The 27,500-nt window shown below is 35.6% G+C and overlaps 1 protein-coding gene across 5 annotated transcripts in view; it reads right to left on the bottom strand.

Moving 5' to 3' along the window:
* Positions 1-27,500, bottom strand: part of CEP112 (centrosomal protein 112) — a 449,184-nt gene that overhangs the window by 323,918 nt on the left and 97,766 nt on the right. For all 5 annotated transcript variants that reach the window (XM_058561414.1, XM_058561413.1, XM_058561415.1 and 2 more), the window contains 4 exons: positions 10,915-11,069; positions 10,467-10,596; positions 9,295-9,387; positions 8,505-8,564 (listed from right to left, as the gene is read on the bottom strand). In XM_058561414.1, coding sequence (XP_058417397.1) covers positions 8,505-8,564; positions 9,295-9,387; positions 10,467-10,596; positions 10,915-11,069 — 438 coding nt within the window. The remainder of the gene's footprint in view (positions 1-8,504; positions 8,565-9,294; positions 9,388-10,466; positions 10,597-10,914; positions 11,070-27,500) is intronic.

Raw genomic sequence — 27,500 nt, 5'->3', positions numbered from 1 at the left:
CTGATATGTAAGAAACTCAAAAAGGGAGCAATCACTTTTGAAATTTTTTAAAATTACCTATTAGCCAAAGGAAAGGAATCTCACAAGATTTAGGAGAATACAATAAATAATGTGTGTATACTCCCCAAACACACACAGCTTATGATGAAGCAGCCTTCTCTTCCACTGTTAGGAATGATTTGTATAAGCATTTACAGAGTTCGGGAGGAAATCCCCCCACCATAAGTATCTCTTTCCTAAACGTGGCATCCTTTGAGTAGGTGGGATGGCAGCACGAATAATGAGCGCTAAATGAAAATTTCTCTTCACAGAAAGTTCTTCGCATGCAAATGCAGATAAGCATACCCAACATGGACATTATAAGGATCTAAAAGTAGGAAAAGGAAACGCTGGTACAGCTGGAGGGAAGGGGGGAGTAAAACAGCAGCCATGGTTCCACATACATGGCAATTGAGGGTACAGAGCCTCGCCAGTAGGTAAGAAAACTCAAGTCACTTAGTGGGGTGAGGATACCAGCTACACATCTGCTGGCAACCCAAATGAGGCTGAAAGGGCAACTGATGGGTACGGGGAATGGGTAAGGAATGACAACAACAAAACCAACAACACATAAACACACACACACACACACACAATCACAAACCTTTTCAAACAATGAATCAGTGCTAGCTAAAAATACCTGTATTCAGCTATTTATATTAGTTTGGCTGGAGACCTATTTAACTCAAAAATCCTATATTCTTTGGTCTTTTCCTTTTATAATTCTCTTCTATTTTTTTCTCTTGGTCTTTTAGTAAAATAAATAAAATGCTTGTAAACTGAAAGTAGAGAGGAAATTTTCCATGAGAGCATCAAAAAGTTTCTACTAGCTGCTATGATGGCAATCACCAAGCTGAGAAAAAACTAAGAAATAGAGAGGAACATGCACGGTGGCTGGGAGCGTGGACTACCGGGAGAATTAGGGGATGGGAGGCCCTCTCCTCCATATTTTAAATGGCAAAATCAAAACATTTCACAAATACCTACCTTATTAGGAAGAGAAAGAGCAACTAACTTGCCTTGCAAATTTTTTCCACGACATTTATTTTACTTTACATGGGGGGAGAAAAGTCTATTGTCCAAAATTTTACCAGATTCAAGATCAAAATTACTGTCTTACCTATCTTGGATCCCTAGTATGTACCACAGTGCTTGGCATATAGTAGGCATGAGAAATTGGAGTAAGTACATCAAAGGGGCAACAGAAGCACCATTCCGACACTGATCTTTAATGTATAGAATTACAGAATCAAAGCTCCAAAATTAAACTCAGAGATGACCTAATGCCGACATTTTGGAAACACATGTTTTTATATCAGTAAAATCCTTTCTTGAAATAAAATCTTCAATGAAAACCAAAACACCAACTTAAACAACACAAAAAAAAGCAAATCTGTTTGAGTGGAAGGTGGGGAATGACAGTTGGGAACAAAGTTAATTGGAGAAACTAGTATAAGCTCAGTTAATATCTCGACTGTTACTTTCAACGGTGTCACTTATACATATTTACCTATTCTTTTGCTTTATTCTTTCTCTGTTAATCAATTTTAAGTCTCTTGTAAATATCACACAGATTTGGCTTTTAACTCAAATTATACATTTTATTTTTTTAATAAGGGAGATTATTGGATTTGTTGCTATCACTAAAATATTCTTATTTATGGAATTTTTCTTTATGCTTCCTAGTTTTTTATGTTCCTTTTTTATATGGCTTTTTTTGGTTCCAAACTCCTCCATGTTCTGATAGATTGATAGACAGAGACAGACAGTTTTTAATTTCACCAGTGATACTATAAATATTTCATAATTATTTTTAACATATAATTCTCTAATATTCAGCAAGTAAAAAATTAACTTCTGTCCTATCTTTTTAAATAATAGCTTAGCACATGCTTACTTCTCCTTCTCCTGTCCATTTTAGCTTTATTTTAAACAATCTGAGAATGTTGATCTAGATAGCCATTTTAATATTTTTTTAACTTTACATCCCTTCTCTCAAGAATTTTTTCTGACATTTGCATTGTTTTATACCATGTACACAATAAATATTTAAATTCACCTCTATTTTAGTTAATTTTGGCCTTTACTATTACTCCTTTTGTATTCTTTTCTTTGTTGTATTGTTTTGATTTACGTTTTTGCTTATCTTTAAGTTGATTAAAGTACATCATCAGTAATTTTATTTTCAAAAAGAATATCTGAGTGATGTATCCCTGAGGCTTTACATATTCAAGAATGTCATTCTGCTGCCTGCACACACAAAGGCAAGCGTGTGCATAAGATTCTTGAGTCACAACATTTGGCCCAAACACAGAGCATATGTCACTCTATTGTTTTATGACATTTAGATTTGCAACATCTCCCTGATACAGGGAGAATCTTCTAAATTTTCATAAACAGACCTTCAGAAAAGTTTTCTCATACCTTTATTTTTATGTTGATTTATTCTTAGCCTCCCTTTGGGAATATCAATTGTTTTACAGCACTCTTTTTTCTATTTTCTGCGTTAATATCCATCTCCTTTCTCAAAATTTTTTATTCTTTGCCTTTTTACTTTGCACTTTGAAAGTAATGGTATGTCCTTCATATCACTGATTTAATTCTTTACAACATCTGTTCTACCCCTAACCAGCTCCTATGTGGATTTTAAATCCGCTATCATATTTTTAGGGTCTTTACAATCCTTCCTGTGACAGTACCCCCATTTTCACTTCCTCCTTTTCTTTCCTTATGATATCTGTTCCTCTTTCATAGACATCATATCTTCTGGTATTCTACTGATGACTTTCTTGATGTTTTCTTTTGGAGTACTACGTTTTCAGAAGAAACTCCTTTCTCTGAGTCTTCTGTATAATGCTCTCATTCTTTTGCTCTACACTATTTTTCCACAGACCCCATTTTGGCTTTTTCCTCCTACTCATTCATAAACAGAATTATCTGTTCAGATTTGGTGCTTGGCAAAAAATACACAGGGCATAACCTTGCTTCTATTCCATGTCTCCTGGTGTGGTCTCCTTCTTAGAGCTGCAGCTAAAATCCAGTTCCCAGGAAATCCCCAGGAGGGTCTGGAGATTTCTCCTGAGGAGGAGTTTTCTCCACACCCCACAGCCTACTTCCCAGTACTCTGAAACAATACATTACACAGCAAACAGACAAGGAGGTGCTATCAGAGTTACTGATAAGTCAACAGTATTTTATATATTGGGACTGTACCTCCAATATACTGTGCTACCAAGGTTTCCCCTCTATTTCCTGGTCAGTTTTTTTCTGGGACTCAGAACTCCCTGCATGCAAGCATAATTGAGATTTACCCTTTTAAGTGAAAACTTCAAAATATTAACCATTTTTGAGAAAAATATATCTAAAATTACATGGTGAGGATGAGTGCAAGCTCTGGAGTCAGACTGCATGGGTTTGTATCCCTACCCCTTCTCAGGTCACTTAACCCTCTGTGCCTCAGTTGCATCCTCTGAAAAATGGGGACAACAGTGAGTATATAAACAAGATTGTGATGAGTTAGTAAGTTACTCCATGTAAAGCTCTTAGAATAATGTCAAGAACATAATAAATGGTCACAATGTTAAAGATTATCATCATTGCCCTCTCAGATTGAACATTCTCTACACAAACAGGTTCTTGAAAACTCAAGGTCACTATGAACACCCAAAGTCACGGTGTGCCACAAAATGGTAATTCCCTTAGATGTACTACTGGCCCTTCCAGAACACGGCCCCCGAACTGCTAGGCATTGAGCTCTTGTACGTGCCTTTTCTCACTTGCTATTCAATCTTAAGCTCTGTCAAGTTTTCAGCTGCCACTTCCCAGTTAGTGTGCTAACTCAAGCACCTTGATCTAATTTATTGCTTCCAAAACCTTTAGAACCATTTCTAAAGCAGGAATGGGACTACCTGGGTGGGAGAATGAGCGCCTTCCCTCTGAGTTAAACACGCATGTGTCAATGTACAGACTTTCGAGTTAGGGGTTTCTAGAAGCTGTTTCTCATTTATTTTTATATCCTCAGCACCTAGCACAATCCCCGGCCCACACCAGAATAGTTGATAAATGCTGTTCTGGGTTTGTTTATTTGTTCTTAATTGAATATATTTGTATTGTATGCTTAAGGGCCTTTTTAGATTATACTTTTAGTTTTTACCTATATTCCAGGTAGTTGAGGGTGATAGAGATAATGTATTGTCAGTTTTTCCTTTTCAGTGTACTAATGGCAGTGAGGAATAAGGCTTGAATCAATTTGCTTGTAATCCTTTCCCCACTATATATTGTTAATACCAAAAATGAATTTCAACAATTTAAATAATGAATTTAAATAATGAAAATACAAACCAGATAGTCAAAGATACAGCATATATTCTCAAACATGAGTTTGTCATAAATAATTGACTTAAGCAGCCATAAGCACATTTACTGAACATTTACTAAATGTATATTTTACTCCCCTGCAGCCCCAGAATTTAAGAAATCAAGAATGGAGTATTTGCATAAATAAGCAAGAGATTTGCTATATATAAGGAAATAGATATACAGTGGTAGACCTCACGGCATAAGAAAGAGCCCTAACTGCTGCTGACCCACCCACCAACCAGCTGGGTAACTCCACCATGTCTCTTAACCATTCTAACCTCTGTTTCCCAATATGAAAAATATGGGGCATTGGGCTGCATGACTTGTATAAATCATTTCACTGCACAATTTCATGTTTTGAAACTTCACTCAAGGCACATGTCCTCAAGAAAATCATGCCAGTAGTAGCTAGAAAATATTACACAATACATTATATGTAAAACTAGAAATTTTAAATTATTTTTAACCTAATTAAAAGTATTACATATGAATGCTAAACACTGGAATAACTCTTTTCAATGGTTTTGAACTCCACCAGACTTTATATCTCATTTGTTACACAGTTACATGAGAATTATTATAAGTACATATTTCAATTCTAGCACATTTTAGAATATACATGCTTGACATCTGTCTCCTGAGTTTCTCTAAAACAGCACCATCTTTCACTCTGGTGGCTGTTTGGAAAACAAGCACTACGTTATTTGTAGGAGGCAGGTGTTTCCTCACTAGTAAAATCATTTAGCCTAACCATTTCCTGATTGAACAGATTAGGACACTTCATCAAACAATGACATTTAGTTTTACTACCTATCATTTGTTTGATGTTCAAAGATCTTAAGAGCAGGCAATAGCCACTAGAGATCAATAAAGAACATTAGATAATATGTGTGTACTTAAAATAGGGACAGCATCTGATGCTGTTTCTCTTACCTCAAAGATAAGTTAGAATCTCTCATGCTGCTTTCTTATTGGCATGAGGAAATAATGTCATTCAGATGGCATTTCCTCCTCCTGAGGAGATATTCAGAACTAAGTTTTATACCAAAAGTTATTGAATGTGCACACCTGTAACACTGTCTAACAAACAAAAGCCCTATACATCCCATTTAGCTATCCAGTTACACAGTCCAGGGCTATGTAAGATTTATGGCAGCTCTTTGAGCAGGCAAAAAGGATATTCCCTGAGGGGGGTACAAGACATCAAATCTTCATGGCCTGAGATCACAGCAGGTTTAATAAAGAAAGAAGAACAGATGTCATTTTAAAAGGGGAAGATTATGGAATTAATTGTAAAACAAAAAGTGACATGCTGAGCAACATTTTCTTCCAATATAAATAAATGTTAGAACATATGCAATATGAACAAATATGCTTATTTTTCTTTTAAAGATTGCTATCATTTTAAACACGTCTTATTTACACTGAAAATAACACACTTTAGTTACATTATTAAAAAGCTAGATCAATTGATACCTCATGGAAAGGCAAAAGCTGTAGATATGATTCCTAATAGAAAGGACTGAGGTCTGCTCCCTGAAGTGAAATAGAACAGGAATGGCTGGAAGTTTACTGGATGAGATTGAATTGAGCTCTAAAATTCTGTTTCTTGTGTGTGTTCATCAGGCAGACGGGCTGACCTAAAAAACTTAGTTTACCTGGTGGAGAAATACCCAAGAAAAGATAGTGGTAGGAGAAAGACTGTCTTTCCAGCTCTACCTCTCTATCTAACAGTCCTCAATAGCACTAAAGTTTGAGATAGGAATACATTCTTTTAAAATTAGTCAGTGCGTGCCTTTCTCCTTGCTACCAGCCCTCTCTCTGTCTCACAGGTACACAGACACCACTTCTTAAGAAGAGGGCTGACCACAGACTATAATGGAGCAGAAGGCCAGGAAGGTGTTCCTTAATGGACAGGAAGCCAGATATCTGCCCAAAAAATGAACATTGAACTAACTAAAGTATACCCAGAGGATGCAGACGTCTTGCACATGGGAGAGCGAGGCTTATGATAATGCATAGTCTTCTTTTGGTAAGTAAAATATTTATGAAGCTGCATGGCTCAACAGTAGAAACTGAAAAAAATTCTTTATTTCAATATTTATTTCAATAAAAGCAATATTTCCCTCTCCTGTTCAGGTATCATTTTGTAGACATGAAATATTTTGAGACCTTGCATTGACCTGTATCAAAATTGCAGCAAAAAAAAAAAAAAAAACTTCAACAATAAGAAAATTTATTATAATTTTAAAGAGCTCAATTTTAATATTAATTTTATTTTAATATTAATTTTATTTTAATATTTAATAATATTAATATTATTTAATATTTAATATTTAATAATATTTAATATTTAATAATATTTTAATATTAATATTAATTTTATTTTAATATTAATTAATTTTAATATTCAGCTCAATATATGTCAGTAGAAATACTTTTCCAAATGACACATTCTTCTTCCGAGACATTAAGCTCCTGGAGGGCACAGTCTACGTCTAATTCATCTTCAACCCCTCTCCCCCATCCCAGGACCTCATACAATACCGTGCCCAACGGAGGCATTTAATGAATATCTGCTGAGTGACTATGTGGATAGATAAGATGTGATATTACAAAGAGCCTTGGGAATTTTGTGCTATAAAATTTTTTTAATTTTAATTTTGTATGTATTTTAATTAGTTGAAGGGTTCACCTTTCTCATTTTTTATTATCTGCATACTTTACAAGTGGATTAATTTGGTAAATGTTAGCACAGTAAATAATTATAAAAGCAGCAACAAAATCTTTGCTATTTCAACTACTCTTTTACTTTCTGTGTGTTATAGCAAACAACAATTTCAAAGCTGAAGTTTAATAGGCACAAACCTATAGAACACTGCACGTTATTGCCAAAAGTGTTAACAGTGTGTCAAAAAAAACCCAGTTATTACTGGTAACAGGGATACTAGCATATATCAGTAGAAATATTCTCTACTTGAAATGACAAGAAACAATTATTAATCAATTTTTTTTTTTTTTTTGCTGAGGAAGACCGGCTCTGAGCTAACATCTATTGCCAATCCTCCTCCTTTTTTTCTCCCCAAAGCCCCAGTAGATAGTTGTATGTCATAGCTGCACATCCTTCTAGTTGCTGTATGTGGGATGCGGCCTCAGCATGGCCAGAGAAGCAGTGCATCGGTGCACACCCAGGATCCAAACCCAGGGTGCCAGTAGCGGAGCGCGTGCACTTAACCACTAAGCCATGGGGCTGGCCCTAATCAATTTTTAAAGTAGTAGACAATTCTTTCATTGTTTTATATTCTTTGGTTAAATATTTAAAGTTCTTATTACACATATGATACAACAGAATACAAAATAACTCCCATTGATTGTATCATATTTTCAAACTGGTAGAAAGAAAATATAATTTCAAAGTAGAAAGAAAATATAATTTCAAAGTGTTATTATGAGAGGTTAACGTAATAATACTCTTCACTCATTAAATATAACATACAGCTGATGTTTTAATAGTGATATAATTAATCAAACCGAAGAAGCTGTTTATAAATACGAAAAATGAAGCAAAATTTGATTACTGGATAGCTGAAATGAACTTAGAAAAATTATTCTTTAAGGGCTAGAATGTATGACTATAAAAACGAGGCCACATTCTTTTTTTTTTTTTAAACATTCTTCTCTTTCTTTTTTGCCTACCACTAGTTAATGCCTCCTTTATTTATTTATTTGTGTGTGTGTGTGTGTGAGGAAGATCAGCCCTGAGCTATGCCAATCCTCCTCTTTTTTTGCTGAGGACGACCAGCCCTGAGCTAACATCTATTGCCAATCCTCCTTCTTTTTTTCCCTTTTTCTCCCCAAAGCCTCAGTAGATAGTTGTATGTCATAGTTGCACATCCTTCTAGTTGGTGTATGTGTGATGCCGCCTCAGCATGGCTGGACAAGCGGTGCACCGGTGCGCGCCCGGGATCCGAACCTGGGCCGCAGGTAGTGGAGCGCCTGGAGCGCAAGCACTTAACCGCTAAGCCACAGGGCCGGCCCCGAGCCCACATTCTTAATTGCCTCATTTGCTATTTAAATATCTTACAGCTTCTCACAAAACATATTACCTTTTTTTCATAGGTGCGTTTTAAATGACTTTTCTCCATCTGAAACTTATTTTCTTGATCCTGTGAATGATAAATGTTTACTTTTATTATACTTAAAATTGTTACTAGAGTCAATAAAATTAGTAATGTAATGAAATAAATCAATCTACTTGATGACAAACGTTATTCGAATTTTCCACATTAGTAAGAAGCCCTACCTGTCCCATTGGCTAAACTACAAACAGAAACATGAGTAGCTTTCGTAGAGGCCATAAAACCTTAGTTATGTGAAGATGTTGCAACTCTCAAAAGTACCTACATTACAGTGGAAGAGATACTTTCTGACCCTTAGGATTGGGGGATTACTTAAAAACGATCAACCGAATCAATATGGAAATAATAAATCTGAAGTTATATCAATATCCCAGTCCCTGGTACTTTTTGACCAGGAGGGAAAAGGAAAGATCTAAAAAGTGTGAAAGAGAGAGAGAGAGAAATTACGAAGATTGGCAAATAATAAAAGGAGGGAAGTATTCTAAAATAATAATATATTTAAATAAGGTTATTTTTAAACTAATCTCAAAAAAGGAGATTATTCAAACTAAAATTATTGTTCTTTATTCTCTATATCCCATTAGCATCTCCTTTTGTTAAAATAAATAAGATGAAAAATGATACAATGAAATAAAAGAATCAGAAATGGCTACTTGCATTTCTGAGTTTTGTTAAATTGACTCTCATTTATACATAAAAATCAAGAGAAGGGAAGGTGAGTTTTAGCCATTGTTCTGTGTAAAAATACAGGACTCACCCTTAGTTGCTGCTTTCTTTGAAGTTCTGATTCCTGTAACTGCTGTTTCAATTGACAGATGTTCTGTTCTAATTCTTGAATCATATCAGATGCCTAGAAGGATTTTAAGAAGAAGAATAAAAAACAGAATATTGATTTTTGTACCATTCTACTTCTGGTTGAATAAATTTACCTTTTTTCCCCCCTTAAGGTTCAATCAGAATTAAAATTATCTATAAATCTGAACAAAAATTGTTTTTAAAAAAAGTAAAAAAATTAATCTTTTAAAGTTAAAATATAAATTAAATTCTGCATAGTATTTAAAGTTATGAAAATATAATACTGATGTAAAAATAATAAGTTTACAGAAAACTTTTCAAATTTTAATTTTAAAACCAAATCCACTGGAACATTTAATTCATGAAATATCAAGTAATTGACTACCTTAGAATTGTACATATAGGATTCTCTTGCAGAAAGTGTTAATTCCCAGACACAAAAGTGTATGGGTGTTGCTGAGGGTGTCTATGGGCTCAAAAATGGGTATGTGATGAAAGGAAAACTAAAGCTTAACCAAGATTTCCAAATAACAATAATAATGTATATAGTTACTCTAAAAATGTATTATTAACACAACTGAGCATTTCTTCTCAGATTTTTATGTTTCCTCCTTTAAAAACTCTGGTACACCGCCAGCCCAGTGGCACCGTGGTTAAGTGCTCAGACTCCGCTTCAGCGGCCCAGGGGTTCACAGGTTCAGATCCTGGGCATGCACCGACGCACCGCTTGTCAAGCCATGCTGTGGCGGCATCCCATAGAAAGTAGAGCAAGATGGGTACAGATGTTAGCCCAGGGCCAATCTTCCTCAGCGAAAAAGAGGAGGATTGGCATCGGATGTTAGCTCAGGACCGATCTTCCTCACAAAAAAAAAAAAAAAACCTTTGGTACTTAAAAGGGTTAACTTATTATAGCACAATTTAGTTTATTAAATATTTATGTCATGCTATATGTTAGACATTTAGCATTTTCAGTATCTTAAATACCAATAAAATTTTTTTCAGTGAGTTCAAGAATAAAACAAAGGAGAGATTAATTTCAACAGCCAAATCACTTCTCCATGGCTATCTATGGCTATATGCTGAGTAAAGTAAATAACTACTTTGTATGGCTATATCTACCAGCATATACAACACCTTAGAAGCTGAAATGGCATGTTCCTTTTTCAGAAGGTTTATATCAGCATCATATTTGGTTTGTAATAGTTTCATGTTTTGTTCATAATCATTTACAAGATGATCTTTCTCTTTATGCAGTGTGTTGCGCCTAAAAACAATAAGAGAATAAAATATACTTCTAATATATTTAGAATCAATCTCTAAAATGGAATTTTTCAGTCAACCAAATCCAAATGCATTATTTCTCAATATATCAATTATCCACATTTTTATCAAGTGTTTTTAAACATTATGCTTCTTATGTTACATTGGACTTAAAAAAAATAAACAAATGGCAGCATTTAGGTTAGAAATCTTCCAAGGTTAAATGCACAAGGTGTGATTAATTTTGGCAGATAATTTATAGAGTTAATATACAGTAGTACTTCACAGCCACGCCTGAGAGAGATCTGACTTTAGACAATACCTTGCCTTTACTTCTTGTAATTCACTACATGTTATCTGGTAACATCTCTCAAGTTCCAATTTTTCTTGAATTAATTTCTGCTTCTGTAAATTACTGTTCTCTGCTTCTCCAGTCAGCTGCTGGACACGGGACTCCAGTTCCTTGACCATCTGGTTCTGAAAGAATAGACCATTGTTAAAGAAGCCTCTGACTGACTTCATAACACTTCTGTATCATTAAGTAGCCTGAAGAAAATATATATCCTATTAAAGATAGAAATACAGAAAACAAATGTATCATAAACCATACTAATAAAAATTAAACCAACCTTTAAATTAACCAAGTCTTTAAAAAAAACAAAAACAATGCTTTCTACCATAAAAGACCATCATGTTTATACGCTTTTAGCCATTCATTTATTCATTCATTCATTCATTCAACGAAGATTTACTGAATCTGGTACTATTCCAGGATCTAGTGACATGGCAGTAAATAAGAGAGACAAAGTCCCTACCCTAAGGAATGTTACATTCTCTCTATGCAACTGAAGAAATTTATATTTGTTAGGTTAGTAATCAGCAGTGTTCTTTACTCTTCTTTTGAAGTTTTAGAAACTTTTCCAAATTATGAAAGCAACACAATAATATTTTTAAAATGGAAATTCATAACCCAAATATTTTAATACAGGGGTTATTACATAAGTGATACACGTAACTGTACAGGAATATTTTACTACATAGCCACAATGTTAGTGCACAAAATTTTCATTTGTTGCATTTTTTTATATACTTATCATTTTACCAAAAGCACTTCATTTTTCCACAGTCTTCAAAATTATCACATAATTAAATCATTTCCCTATTATTTGATATTTAAGTTATTTTGAATTTTTCATCTTTATAGAACTAAATAGAGGTGTTTATGACTAGGTACTCTATCTAAAATTAGGGTAAGCAAGCATTAGCTACAGGGACAACTGATTTTCATTTTAACAATTACTTCCAGGAAGTGTGAGTAATTCAAAAAGGTTAGGATGATATTCCAATCAATTAGTATCCTTTTATACTCTTTCTAAGATAAATATTTAAAATAAAGTTTAACAACTAAATAATATTACAGCCCCACCATCCTTTATTCATATCATCCTTTCTTCATTATAATATGGATTAGGTATATAATTTAAATTTTGGTGCAATCACTTCCAAATATGAGAAACGGAAATAATTATATCTAACTTACAAACATGGTATGTAGGTTAACTTTTTAAAATACATAGAATTCCTAGCTCAGAGCCTGACACACAGCAGATGCTCAGATTTCTTCTCCATATAGCTATTCACTTTGCCTCTTTATTAATGATCCCTCTGCTTCAGGAGTTCCTTTCAGATGATAGTTTCAATTTTCCAATACATATTATAAACTCTGCTTGTTTCCTAAATATTAATTGACTGGAAGAAACAAAGAAAAGAATACACCCTTTGCCTTCCAGTTTTAAATCATGGAATAAAGATGATCTATATTCCTTCCTCTCGTGGAAATTATCAAAAAGAGACAAGATGTACCAGAAACAGAAATGAAACTCCATCTTAATAAACTCTAAGAGAGGAACTTCTATTTCCGGTTATGAAGGAGTACCTTGCAGCATATTACACTCTCCCTGAGAACAAGTGAAAAACCAAAAACATACAAAAGAAATCAATTTGAAGGCACTGGAGAACTTCCAAGGCAGCTAAGACTTAAGGGGGGCCAGAGGAAGAGACCTCAGAGAGATGAGTCAACATTCTGTAAGTTGCTTTCCCCTTTGAGGCATTTCCAATCCTGGAGAATGAGGATGCAGCAAGGAAATCAGAGCAGAGGGTGGCCAAGGCAGCTAGGAATGAGGAACCAAGATCCCTGAGAGAAGGGGTGCATAGAGAAGTGAGCTCCACACAAGCAGTTTTCTCCTCAAGGATTTGCCAGATTCTTAACATTCACAGGGTAGGAGGCTAAGAAACCAAGGGCAAATACTCTGAAAAGCAGACTAGAGTTTTCAGCAGTATCACTGGACTTAGGAGCAAATAACTGTACATTTATTATTCAAGGAGGAGGGCCCCTACTAACATCACAGGCTTTCACTGGGGACATGTGTTGAGGGCTACAACTGGGAGTGGAAGGGAGGCAGCGGTAGACCCAAGATTAGAAAGACTGCAACCCAGCCTTGAGCCAGTTCAGTCCCTGAATGGATCAAGGTGGGCTGTCTACACACTAGCCACCTCTCAGAGGTGAGGGCGGAGCCTCTCCGGAGGAAGATAACATTCACACACACAAAAGTCACTTACATGTGACAGAACAACATCAATACCAAATGCATCATAAGCAACACTTTTTACAATTTGCAAAAAGATGAAATATCCATAAAAAATGTAACAAACCTCACCTCTAAAAAGAAATAGGTCAAAGAAAAACTATAAGATCCCAGGGAAGCTATGGTTGAGATACAAAAAGCAATAAAACATGAACACACAGATCTGAGGAAAAGGGGGAAGGAGAAGAAAGCATCATGAAAATGAAAGCTAAAATGAAAATAGCTCTTAAAAAAAGAATGTGTATGGGGGAGAGACAGTAAGAAACATGAAGGAAAAGCTTGTGGAAAGCAAGCAAAACAAAAACGGGAATGAGCAAAAGTTAAACACAAGAGCAAACTATACACAGAAAAAAGAGGAAAAAGCTCACATGTACATAATTGGTGTACCTGAAGAACAGGACTAAATGGTAAAACAGCAAAGTGTAATAAATAAAAGACATACTACAAGAAAACTACAAGAGAAACATATACTGATTAAAAGAGCACACTATAAAACTGACACAGGTGAAGAACGCCAAGATATATGGTAAAGTTATTGAACTTTGAGGAAATGATCTTTTTTAAACGTTATCAAATATGTCATTCTTCTGCTCCAAACCTTCCAATGGCTACCCCTCCTTCTCAGAGAAAAAGTGATTATCACAGCCTCTCTGATCTCATCTCCTGCCACTCTCCCTGCTCATTTACTGCACTCCAGCCATGTTGGCCTTCTTGATGTTTCTCAAAATCGCCAAGCTAGCCCTGTCACTGTTCTCTCTGCCTAGAGCACTCTTCCTCCAGGTGTCTGCAGAGCCCACCGCCCTCCTTCTTTCAGTTCTCTGCCTAAAGGCCACCTTATATAGGAATCCCTCCGTGATCATTCTATTTAAATAACCAGACCTCTAACCCCCATCTCTCTCTGGTCCCTTAGCCTTTATTTTTCTTTTTAGTACTTATCACCAATTGATGTATTTGTTTCTTTGTCGCCTATCCTCCCCAGTAAACTGTAAGCTCAAGACATTGCTTTGTTCATTCTAGGTCTCTTGTTTCTAGAACAGTATTTGGCTTATAGTAAGCACTCAATAAACATTTGTGGACTATCGATATTTTTTAAAAATAAAAACAGGACAATTGTTAAATTTTCAAAATCTTCATCCCATACTCAAAACTGGAGTGATTTCTGGCCACATTATAGAAAAATATTAGCACATCATATAAGGTTATAATTGGATTATAATGAGAAAATTACAAACATTTTGTTCTTCATAGAATATACCAAAAAGGTTCTTTTTGTGTTATAAAAGATAGAGAGAAAATACAAGAAATTCAAAGCAGGGATAAAGATATTCCCCAATATTAAAAGAATTTTTGAAAATCTATTTCTTTTTGTTCTTGTTCTTAATGCAAAATAAATATGTGATCATTATAAAATATCAGAAAATATCTACTTGTTAAAGAAACTGAGGCAGAGTGTTGAATGGATACAAATAAGGAAGTCTCCAGACTTTGCTAAGGAAAAAGGGTTTCTATCAGCCAGAAAACCAGACAGCCGTCTTTCTACAATATGAATACTGAATACAGTAGACATGAGAGAAAATGCTCAGATAAAAGTATAAAAGTGTTTATTATAAGAGAAAGACAGGGCGGGCCCCGTGGCTTAGCGGTTAAGTGCGCGCACTCCGCTGCTGGTGGCCTGGGTTCGGATCCCGGGCGCGCACCGACGCACCGCTTCTCCGGCCATGCTGAGGCCGCGTCCCACATACAGCAACTAGAAGGATGTGCAGCTATGACATACAACTATCTACTGGGGCTTTCGGGGGGGAAATAAATAAATAAATAAAATCTTTAAAAAAAAAAAAAAAGAGAAAGACAGGGGCCGGCATTGTGGTGTAGTGGTTAAGTTCGTGTGCTCCACTTCAGCAGACCGGGGTTCACATGTTCAAATCCCAGGTGCGGACCCACACCCCATACATCAAGCCATGTGTGGCAGCATCCCACATACAAAATAGAGGGAGATGGACACAGATGTTAGCTCAGGGCTAATCTTCCTCAGCAAAATGAGGAGGATTGGCAACAGATGTTAGCTCAGAGCCAATCTTCCTCAAAAAAAAAAAACAAAGACAAAAAAATATAGGTCACAGGGAAAGGTATCCAACAAGTCAGAGAAGAAAGTGAAGGATGTTGAAGGTCCCTGTGTGGAGGGACCAACAAGCCCCACAAAGACTGGGCTCAGAGGAAGATAATCAAGACAAGGATTTAGGCACAGGGAGACAAAGGAAGGATCAGAAGTTAATTACAAACTAGCAATTTGATCTCAACTATAAATATGAAGCTTGAGTACTAGAACCAGGTTACACAAAAAGATTCTAGTAAAAAAGATAATTTGATTTTGAATCATCTGAATATGGAACTATTGCTCACCACATTTTCTCTGACAAACAGAAGGAACAGTTTCAAAATCTGAGAAAAAACTAGTGCCTATAAGTCAGAAGTAGCTTGTAGAGAGGTGATGGAAGCAGAGAAATAGAGAGGTCCTGCCAGTTGAAAAGACCATACCTAACCACAACCAAGTGAATTATCCTAAAAGCTATACTGAAAATACCTGCCAATAAGATCACTGAACCAGAAGTCATTGAGGAATCATGGATCACCGCAAACGTTCCAATGTCTCAAAACAGACAAATTTTAATTTATAAAAAGAGAAAGAAGGTTGACTTCATCTGACAAAGACTAACCAGTTTGATGAGGATAATCACCATGGTTCTAAAATGAATTGGTAAAGGGATTATTAGAAAGCCTGACCAATTAGAACCACCATTAAGAAAAAGTTATGATGGATTAACCTGATTTATTTTATTTTATTTTGAAAGGGTAAATAAATTGATAGGTAATGAGGATAAGATGAATTTATGTGGATTTCTAAAATTTATAAAAAGCATTTATTTCATAAAGTTTCTCTTGAAACCTCAGTGGACTAAATGGAGAAATCTGAGATGGAAGATCCCATAATTATGGAATTAGTAGCCAAGTCAACAAAAGTATGACAAAGATATTAATTCAAGACAGAGCTGGCTAGAGGTTCAGTATGAAATTAAGACAGCCCTATCCTATAAAAATTTTTATTAGTTATATAAATCAGAGAATTAGTATCATCTGACCAAAATTTTAAAAAGGGATTCAAACAAATCAAAGTTATAAAAAAATCTATAACAGAAAATATCTTGAAAGCCAAAAACAATAAATATAATTTAACACATTAAATGAGAATATATGTAAAATTCTTCTGCACTTAAACACTGAAAACTTCATGGACAACCAACATATTTTGATGAAGAAGATACAGCCACCACTCAGTGTTTATTATAGATAAGGCGCTGTGCTAAGCGTTCTACAAGCCTCAGGCCATGCAATCTTCCCCCTAAAACTATGAGTTAAGTATTACTGACATCATTTTAAATATGAGAAAAATGAAATGTAGCAAAATTAATTAACTTGCCCACACTCACCCACGGGTAAGCTGGTAAGCAGCAGAAGAGAATCTGACCCAAGATCACCAGGACCCAAAACCTACTTCACTGCATTATACTGCCTCCAAGACTATGATATGCTGCTCACGGGGTTAATATAGCACGAATTTGCAGAAATATCTCAGGCAGACATATTATTTCAAAACATAAGGTAAAAATAAGAAAATCTAAAATGTAATACCGGAATACTTGAAGTCTCTATTCTTTGTCTCCCAAATTATTATTGCTATTGTTAACCATACCCAACATAAGATTTTTTTTTTTAATTCTGTAATTTGCAGGTTGTAGTGTTTCTTAGCTAGAATAATTCATGATAATAAAGGGCAGCATATTGAAAGTCTGTTCATTTCTTGGGCCCTTTATTAGGAACACTCATTACAAAAGAAACGAGACACACACACATGGTGTTATAATCTGCTAAGGAAATAGAACTGTAAAAATAACAACCTATTACCAGAAAATGTCTCCTGAACATCCTATTGAAATAAAGATGGCTCATTACTCAGTGATTTCTTAAATATATACTATAATTAGTTTAAATTAAATCAAAAATCATCAGTTTTAAAATATGACAAAAATAATCCTTAAGAAATCAGTTTTAAAATACACAAGTTGAATGCTCTCAAGATAAAATCTCAATCTCTCTCTCTAATAGGTAGTGGCAATGTGACTGAGGTATCATATGATTACCTTCCGGCTCTTGCATTTCAAACGGCATTGAATAACCTTTTCCATGTTTTGTTTTTTATATCCATAAAAGCACTACAATGATGACTAACAATTAAATCATCTCATTTAATAATATTTGTATATAGTCTTTCTCCCACTTGAACAAATCAGGCTATCCATCCTGAATTTTATCACAGGATGATTTTTCTAATTCAATAAGATTATGCTTACCTTTTTATAACAACAATTCTTACTCTAGCACCATACAAGTATGAAGCACATACTCCCAATTACTTCATAAATAGTAGAAATAAAAAGAATAGGCATCCCCCCAGGTATGCAAAGCTGGTTCCACATTCGAAAATCAATTAATGTAATCCAGCACATCAATAGGTTAAAGAAGAAAAATTACATGCATAAAAAGCATTTGACAAAATCCAACACCCATTCATGATAAAAACTCTCAGTAAACTAGGAATACAGGTGAACTTCTTCAACTTGAGAAAAAATATCTACAAAAAAACCTACAGCTAACAGAAACTAGAAGCTTTCCAACTAAGATCAGGAAGAAGAAACGGACGTTCTCTCCCACTGCTCCTTTTCAACATCATACTCAAAGTCCTGGCTAATGCAATAAAAGGTATACTAATTTGAAAGGAAGACATAAAATTGTCTTTGTTCACAGAAAACACGATCATCTAGGTAGAAAATCTGAAAGCATCTATCAAAAAGTTCTTGGAACTAATAACACATTAAAGCAATCTAGCAAGATATAAGGTTAATATATAAAAGTCAATCACTTTCCTATATACTAACAATGAATAAGGGGAATTTGACATTGAAACACACAATACTACTTACCTTAGCACCCCAAAAAATGAAATTCTTATGTATAAATCTAACAAAATAAGCACAAAATCTATATGAGGAAAACTATAAAACTCTGATGAAAGAAATCAAATAAATAGAATAAATGGAGAGATATTCCATGTTCATGGATAGGAAGACTCAATATTGTCAAGATGTCAGTTTTTCCCAACCTCACCTATAGACTTAATGCAATCCCAATCAAAATCCCAGCAGATTATTTTATAGATATGGACAAACTAATTCTAAAGTTTATATGGAGAGACAAAAGACACAGAATAGCCAACACGATATTCAAAGAGCTGAACAAAGCTGGAGGACTCACATGGCCTACTGTAAGACTTATTATAAAGCTACAGTAATCAAGACAGTGTGGTATCATCAAAAGAACAGACAAACAGATCAATGGAACAGAATAGAGAGCCTAGAAATAGGCCCCCATAAATATAGTCAACTGATCTTTGACAAAGGAGAAAAGGCAATAAAATGGAGCAAAGATAGTCTCTTCAACAAATGGTGCTGGAACAAATGGATATCCATATGCAAAAAAAAAAAATGAATCTAAACACAGATCTTATACCCTTCATAAAAATTAACTCAAAATAGATCACAAACCTAAATGTAAAATGCAAAACTATAAAACTCTTAGAATACAACATAGGAAAAATCTAGATGAACTTAAGGTTGGCAATGCCTTTTTAGATACAACACCCAAGGCATAATGCATGAAACAAATAATTGATAAGCTGGATTTCATTAAAATTGAAAATTTCTGCTCTGTGAAAGACAATACCAAGAGCAACAGAAGACAAGCCACAGACTGGGAGGGAATATTTGCAAAAAAAAATCTGATTAAGGACTGTTGTCTAAAATATACAAAGAACTCTTAAAATTCAACAATTAGAAAATAAACAACCCAATTAAAAAATAGACCAAAGACTTTAACAGACATCTCACCAAAATAGATATACAGATGATAAATAAGCATATGAAAAGATGTCTTATCATATCTTATCAGGGAAAAACAAATTAAAACAACAATGAGATACCACTTCACACCCACTAGAAGGGCCAAAATCCAGAACACTGACAACATCAAATGCTGACAACTATGTGGAAGAACAGGAACTCTCATTCATTACTGGTAGGAATGCAAAATAGTACAGTCACTTTGGAAGACAGTTTGGAAGTTTCTTACAAAACTAAACATATTCTGGGCCGGCCCCGTGGCTTAGCGGTTGAGTGCACGTGCTCCGCTGCTGGCAGCCCGGGTTCAGATCCCAGGCGCACACCGACACACTGCTTCTCCGGCCATGCTGAGGCCACGTCCCACGTACAGCAACTGGAAGGATGTGCAGCTATGACATACAACTATCTACTGGGGCTTTGGGGGAAAAATAAATTAAAAAAAAAAAAAAAACTAAACATACTCTTATTATACAATCCAGCAAACATGCTCCCTGATATTTACCCAAATTGTTAAAAACTTGTGTCCACACAACAACCTGCACACAGATGTTATAGCAGCTTTATATTCATAATTGTCAAAACCTGCAGTCAACTAAGATGTTCTTCAGTAGGTGAATGGATAAATAAACTGTGGTACATCCAGACAACGGAATATTAGACAATACTAAAAAGAAATTAGCTATCAAGCCATGAAAAAACATGGAGGAAACTTAAGTGCCTATTAATAAGTGAAAGAAGGCAATCTGAAAAATCTACATACTGTATGACTCCAACTATATGATATTCTGGAAAAGGGAAAACAATGGAGACAGTAAAAAGATCAGTGGTTGCCAGGGCTGAGGGGGAAGGGAGGGATGAATAGGCAGAGAAGTTTTTAGGGCAGTGAAAATACTACATATGACACTATAATGATCAATACATGTCATTATACATTTGTCCAAGTCCATAGAATGTACAACACCAAGAGTGAACTCTAATGTAAACTATGGACTTTGGGTGATGATGTGTCAACGTAGGTTCATAAATTGTAACAAATGTAATACTCCAGTAGGGGATGCCAATAATGGGGGAGGCTATGCATGTGTGGGGACAGGGAGTATATGGGAAATCTCTGTACCTTCCCCTCAATTTTGCTGTGAATAAAACTGCTCTAAAAAAAATTAAGTCTAAAAAAAAATGGGCCCCCAAACCATTGATTTTAACACACTACTCAACTCATTTCCTCAGGCTCATACTACTTTTGAAAATAAATTTTACATGCCGTCCATGCTAATTCCAACATATTAACATCAAACTTTACCATATTGTCAAAGACTTATTTCTCCTGAGAGTCCTTCAGTAATTAATTCAAAGAATGTACATGTATATCACACTGTATATGTACATATACATATAAATACATGAGGCCCACGAAATGGGCAAAACCAGCCTACTTGGTACCACCTGTGAAGATGGGCACAAGATTAGGAAATCCTGGAGCTGTGCCAAACAGAAGTCACCAGAGTGAAGACAAAGACTGAAAGTTAAGAAAAGGATTCAAGAGTAGGAAAACCAGATAGCAGTCAATCAAACTGGAAAGACAAGGTAAAAGAGGAGTGAGAGTAACAGCAGAAGAAACAGGGTCAGGGATAAGCAAGTTTAAACCAAAAACAGGATGGTTCTGATACTAAGCCTCAAACACTGAGCGTCTATGTTTAACATCTGTGTTATTAGAAGCTGGCACGGCTTCTTCTGCAAGGACACTATTAAAGGCGGCCCTATTATGCAGATAAGTATATATACGAAATGAAAAAGTGGCTTCTGCATTAAGATCTATATTTATTGAACAAATACTTTTATATATACTGATACAAACTTTCTGACTCAAGAAGCAAAATACGTGATGACGGTTATTCATTTTATTATTTATTTTTATTTATTATTATTTTATTTGTATTATTTATTTTTATTTTTATTTTTTATTTTTTTTAAAGATTTTATTTATTTATTTATTTTCCCCCCAAAGCCCCAGTAGATAGTTGTGTGTCATAGCTGCACATCCTTCTAGTTGCTGTATGTGGGACGTGGCCTCAGCATGGCCGGAGAAGCAGTGTGTCGGTGAGCGCCCGGGATCCGAACCCGGGCTGCCAGCAGCGGAGCACGCGCACTTAACCGCTAAGCCACGGGGCCAGCCCCTGTATTATTTATTTTTAAAGCATTTTCTTAATACTCACTGTGTCTTACACAAAATAAAGTAGGCAGAAATTAAATAAAAGAAATTTAAAACTTATAATGTCATGGGGCCAGCCCAGCGATGTAGTGGTTAAGTTCGCGCACTCCACTTCGGCGGCCCAGGGTTTGTGGATTCGGAACCTGGGCGCAGACATGTGCACTGCTCATCAAGCCATGCTGCAGTGGCACCCCATATATAAAGTAGAGGAAGACTGGCACTGTTAGCTAAGTGACAATCTTCCTGAAGCAAAAAGAGGAGGACTGGCAACAGATGTTAGCTCAGGGCCAATCTTCCTCACACACACAAAAAAACTTATAATGTCAAGGAAAATCCTATAGATATATATAAAATACCTTAAGGATAAATATTTAGCCAAAATAATCTTTTTTAAACTTAACACAAAGAACTGAGGAGATATAATATAGTGGAGGCCTCAAAATGGGGCAAAAAGTCATTCAGGAAAAAAGATACTCATGTGGAATCATATTGTATAGGCTGTAAAGGACAGAGTAGAGAGGGAATTCAGGGATATATAACAGCAGGATCAGAGAAGGAACAAGTAACTGCATAGTTAATGACAAACAGATTACCTTGGGTGCCAAGAATAACTTCCCACATTGTGAACTCAAAGGTAGCACTTGGAAGACTGGGTTGGAGTTCTTGAATAAACATGGCTTGTAAGCAGAAGTTATAACAGGCATTAGATTAGTAACTGAGGTTCTTGATCATGGGAAAGTGGGACAAATTGCATTTGTGGGATATGGAACAAGAGGAGACAGGGAGAGCAACTGGCAGGTTACGGGAAGAGTCCCAGAATGAGGCAACAATGGCCTGAATTCAAGTGGTAGCTGTGGAAACAAAAGGAAAGAGAGCAGATCCTAAATAATTTTCAGAGAGGTAAACAGTATTGGGTAAGTAAAATACCAATTGAGGGAGATGAAAAGTGGCAAAAATCAGGAATCTTCCAGGTTCAAAATCTAAAACGCCAAGAGAATTGGCACATTGGGAATTAAGAGACAGTTTGAGAAAGGGTATGATTTTGGTAGGAAATGTAGGCATGATTTTCAACAAGTTAAGTATTAGGAAATTATAAAATATCCCATGGACCTTCAGTTATACAACCAACAGACAGAAGAAGAAATCAGGACTGGAGACATAGATGATGGAGTTTTACACACAAACTTAGTTTGAAATCCTATAGGAGTCATTAAAAATTAAAAAGGTTATTATTTGGCAACTATTTAGAGTCCAAAGTTCAACTCCTATGGCAAAAAGAGCAACACGTTTTATCTTATATCATAAAATTCTTATGGAAATATGACATACACACAAAAAGATTCACAAATCTAAAGTATATATTTTGATAATTTTTTACAAATTGAAAACTCACGAGCCACTACAAGACATAAACATTACTAGCTGTTCTGAAGCCTTATTGGCCATCCTCTACACGAAAGTAACCACTATTCTGACTTCCATCACAAAAACTTAACTTTGCCTTTCATTGAACTTTCTATAAATGGAATCATCGAGTATGTACTCTTTTGGGTGAGGCCTCATCATGCATATTACATGTCTGTGAGATTCATCCATGTCATGGGGTATAGCAATAGTTGAAATTTTTTCATTCCTGTTATACAGTTTTCTACCGTGTGAATATATCTAAAATAATGCATCCATTTTATTGATGGGTTGTTTCAGTGTTTGGCTATTAAAAACAACATTACTATGGACACTTTCATAGATGTTTTATGGTACATATATGCACATTTCTTTTGGTTATATTTCCTGTGGTGTAATTGCTAAGTCACAATTAATTTGAAAACTATGTCCATGCAAAAACCTGTAAGCAAATGTTTATAACAGCTTTATTCATAATTGCCAAAAGTGGATATAATCAAGATGTCCTTCAAAGGTACATGGATAAACAAACTATGGTACATCCATATAATTGAATATTATTCAGCAATAAAAATAAATGAGCTATCAAGCCACAAAAAGACATGGAAAAATCTTAAATGTATAACTGCTTAATGAAAGAAGCCAGCCTGAGAAGCCTATATACTATATGATTCCAATTATATGACATTTTGGAAAAGACAAAACTATACAAACAGTAAAAAAGATCACTGGCTGTATGGTATCCTAGGAAGAGGGGCAAGGGATGAATAGGGTGAAGCACAGGTGATTTTTAGGACAGAGAAGATATCATGTATGATACGTGGATATGCGACAAAATGCATTTGTCAAGACCCATGGAATTTTAAAGCACAAAGAATGGACCTTATTTTATGCGAATTTTAAAAAATCATTTAGGAGTTTGGGGGATCTCAGGAAGAAACGCAGACTGTGACAAGAGAATCTAGTTATATTACAAATACACGAATAAACCTCATTGAAGGGACCAGGGAAAAGGTGATGATCCAAGCAATTTCTAAATGAGTGGAGTCTGTAAGACCAAAGGCAGAAGGAACTACACATAAGCACTGTGCTCTGGTTGACAAAGCTGGTTCCCACGGGCGCATGGATTAATAACTCTGATACTGGTACACACATACAGTCATGCGTCACATAACATTTCAGTCAACCACTGACCCCATATATGACGGTGGTCCCATAAGATTAGTACCATATAACCTAGGTGTGTAGTAGGTATACCATCTAGGTTTGTGTAAGTACACTCTATGATGTACGCACAACGACAAAATCTCCTAATGACGTATTTCTCAGCACATATCACCATTGTTAAGCAACGCATGACTGCATACTGGAACTGAACAATTAAGTAAAGGGATGGAGGATGGTGGAAGCCAAGTTTCCACTGTTGGATTGAGAATTTAGAGATATGCAAGGGGAGGAAGCTAGAATAATCCATGTGGTAATGGATTAGAGTTACAGACTTCAGTAAAAAATTATGTTTAGCTTAATATAGATACAGATGGTTACATGTACAAATGTTTATAGATATGCATATATACAAAGTTAGTATATACACATATACTCCCTTGCTCTGTCAGGTAAAAGGGCATAAAAGAAACAACACCCCAGCAGCACACACCTAGAACATAGATTTTGATTTCTAATGCCATTCTCCATATAATCCATATTGATGGGGGTATGTTAAAGAGGCACAGGAGCCCACTGAAAGATCTGCCAATGGCCAAAGCTGGACCAATGTGAGCAACAAAATAAAAGAGTATTGGATTATAACCCAGAGTATAAAATAAATAATTTCCATGAGTCCATACTGATATAAATGATTGATTATATTAATAAATGAAGGAAAAGAGACAAATCTCCCATGCAGAAAAACTCCAAATAATTTATATAGCTACTCCGCCATCAAGTAGGGAGAGCATAACTCCCCACTTCTTAAGCATGGGCTGCATATAGTAACTCCTTCCAAACAGGACAGTACGGAAAGGTGGGGAGTAACTTGAGAGTGGAAAACCTAACAAAAACTACCTCAGCCAGGTGATCAAGGTTAATATCGACAGTGATAAGTCATTAACAGTATGTACCATTGATATGATGTGATGACAATAGCACTTTACCTCCGTGATCTTACTACCTCAACCCATAACCCCAGTCTAATCACAAGAAAAACATGAGACAAAAATCCAATAGAGAGGCATTCTACAATACTCCTGACCACATTCCTCAAAACTGTCAAGGTCATGAAAAGCAAAGAAAGAGGAATCTAAGGAGACATAACAACTAAATGTAATGTGACATCCTGAATGAGATCCTGAAAAAGAAAAAGGACATTAGGTAAAAACTTCAGGAAAAGTGAATAAACTATAGACTTTAGTTAATAATAATGTATTAATATTGATGCATTTATTGTAACAAGTATACCAAAGTAATGTAAGATGTTACTAACACAGGAATTGGGTGTAGGGTATATGGGAACTCTCTGTACTATCTTCTCAAATTTTATTAATATTGATTCATTTATTATAATAAGTGTACCAAAATAATGTAAGATGTTACTAATACGGGAAATTGGATGTAGGATATATGGGAACTCTCTGTACTATCTTCTCAAATTTTCCGTAAATCTAAAACTGTTCTAAAAAATATATATATATATATGTGTGTGTGTGTGTGCGAGGGAGATCAGCCCTGAGCTAACATCCGTGCTAATCCTCCTTTTTTGCTGAGGAAGACTGGCTCTGAGCTAACATCTATTGCCAATCCTCCTCCTTTTTTTTCTCCCCAAAGCACCAGCAGATAGTTGTATATCATAGTTGCACATCCTTCTAGTTGCTGTATGTGGGACGCGGCCTCAGCATGGCCAGACAAGCGGTGCATGAGTGTGTGCCTGGGATCCGAACCTGGGCCGCCAGTAGTGAAGCGCGCACACTTAACCGCTAAGCCACCGGGCCGGCCCAAAAATATATATTTTTTAAATGGTCATCTTATTCAAAATGAACTGGTGCTATTTGGGGGTTTCTTCTTTATAATTGCAAGGCTGGGAGATGAAAGGCTGGTGATGACTATAAAATGACAAATTCTAGCTATCTCAGAGAGTAGGTGAGTTGCTCTATGAATTATTGCATGTCATTGCTAACAGTAATAGTTAATAAAAGTTAGTAACAAAATATTTCTGCTGTCTAAGGCCTTTTCAGGTGGCCAGCCCTAATGGTCTAGCGGTTAAGACTGGCGCTCTCACTGCTGCAGCCCCGCTTCATTCCCTGGTCAGAGAACCACACCACTTGCCTATCGGTTGTCATACTGTGGCGGTTGCCGTGACGCAGAAAGTTATGCCACTGGTATTTCAAATACCAGCAGGGTCATCCACGGTGGAAAGGTTTCAGTGGAGCTTCCAGACTAAGACAGAGTAAGAAAAAGGTCCTGGCCACCCCCTTCTGAAAAATTGGCCCTGAAAACCTTATGCATAGCCGGGAAGCATCATCTAATATAACAACAGAAAGTGAGAGGATGGCACAAAAAAACCAGGCAGTGTTCCGCTCTGCTGTACACAGGGTGCTAGGAGTCTGAATCCACTGGGCAGCACAAACAACAACACTAATACAAAGGCCTTTTGATACTCTTTAAGGTTGGGGCCCTTAACCTTGACACAGGTCCACAATAGAATTCAGGGTGTCAGAGAATTTGAATGGAAAAAAAGAGCTCATCTCTATTTTCATTCCCCTAACTGATTTTCAGGGAAACTTCAATTATAAATATAGTCGACAAACCAAGGTAACATTAGCAACACCTGTGACTAACAGAAATCACAGATATTTTTATAGTTCATTACAGCGTTAGATAATCATTAAATACCGTTTATCCTCACCATTGTTCATAAATTATAAGATTAATAACTATCATAATATAGTTATATAGTATATTATAATAATTACTATATAATATATAGTAATATATATACACTAATATATAGTATAATAGTAATAAGGTCCACGACTAAATCTTGATATTTCTTTTCTTTGTCATCTTATATATTTTATTAAATTCAAAAATATTATTCTGAGAAAGACTGCATAGACTTCACAAGATTGCCAGCGGGATACATGGTACAGAAAAAGGTAAAGAACTCCAGTAATAAAGCCTAAAATCTCAATGAAGCCATCCATAGACTTTCAGTGTGTCTAAACCCTGATATGAACAGAGCCCTATATGTTACACCTGTCACCTCCCCAAGTATCTAATAATTTTGCTATAATTTTCATATTTAAAAGTTCTAATATATGGTTTTAAAAATTCAGTGTTTACATGTTTTAACTATGAGTTTCACACAAGAAAATCTCGGCCAACACCACAAGACGTTAAGTCTAATAATCTATACCAGCGTCTGCTTACAATAATGGCACTAAAACAAAACAAGACTCAACAAAAAAAGAAAAAAGCCTGAAAGAACAACAAAATAGAGAAGATAATTCTCAGTGACAGTCTTGTCTTTCATCTGAAGCCATGCCTTGAACTCTCCCTTGTTTAATTATTAAATCAGGAGCTGCTCAGCAAGATCTGTCCAGTGTTGATGATTCTTAAATTCAATCCTGCTGACAGACTGTCT

The sequence above is a fragment of the Diceros bicornis genome, chromosome 18 (assembly GCF_020826845.1).
Source record: "Diceros bicornis minor isolate mBicDic1 chromosome 18, mDicBic1.mat.cur, whole genome shotgun sequence".
In the NCBI taxonomy this organism is placed as follows: Eukaryota; Metazoa; Chordata; class Mammalia; order Perissodactyla; family Rhinocerotidae; genus Diceros; species Diceros bicornis.
Note: the sequence above shows the minus strand (reverse complement) of the source record. Positions and strands in the feature narration are given on the sequence as shown.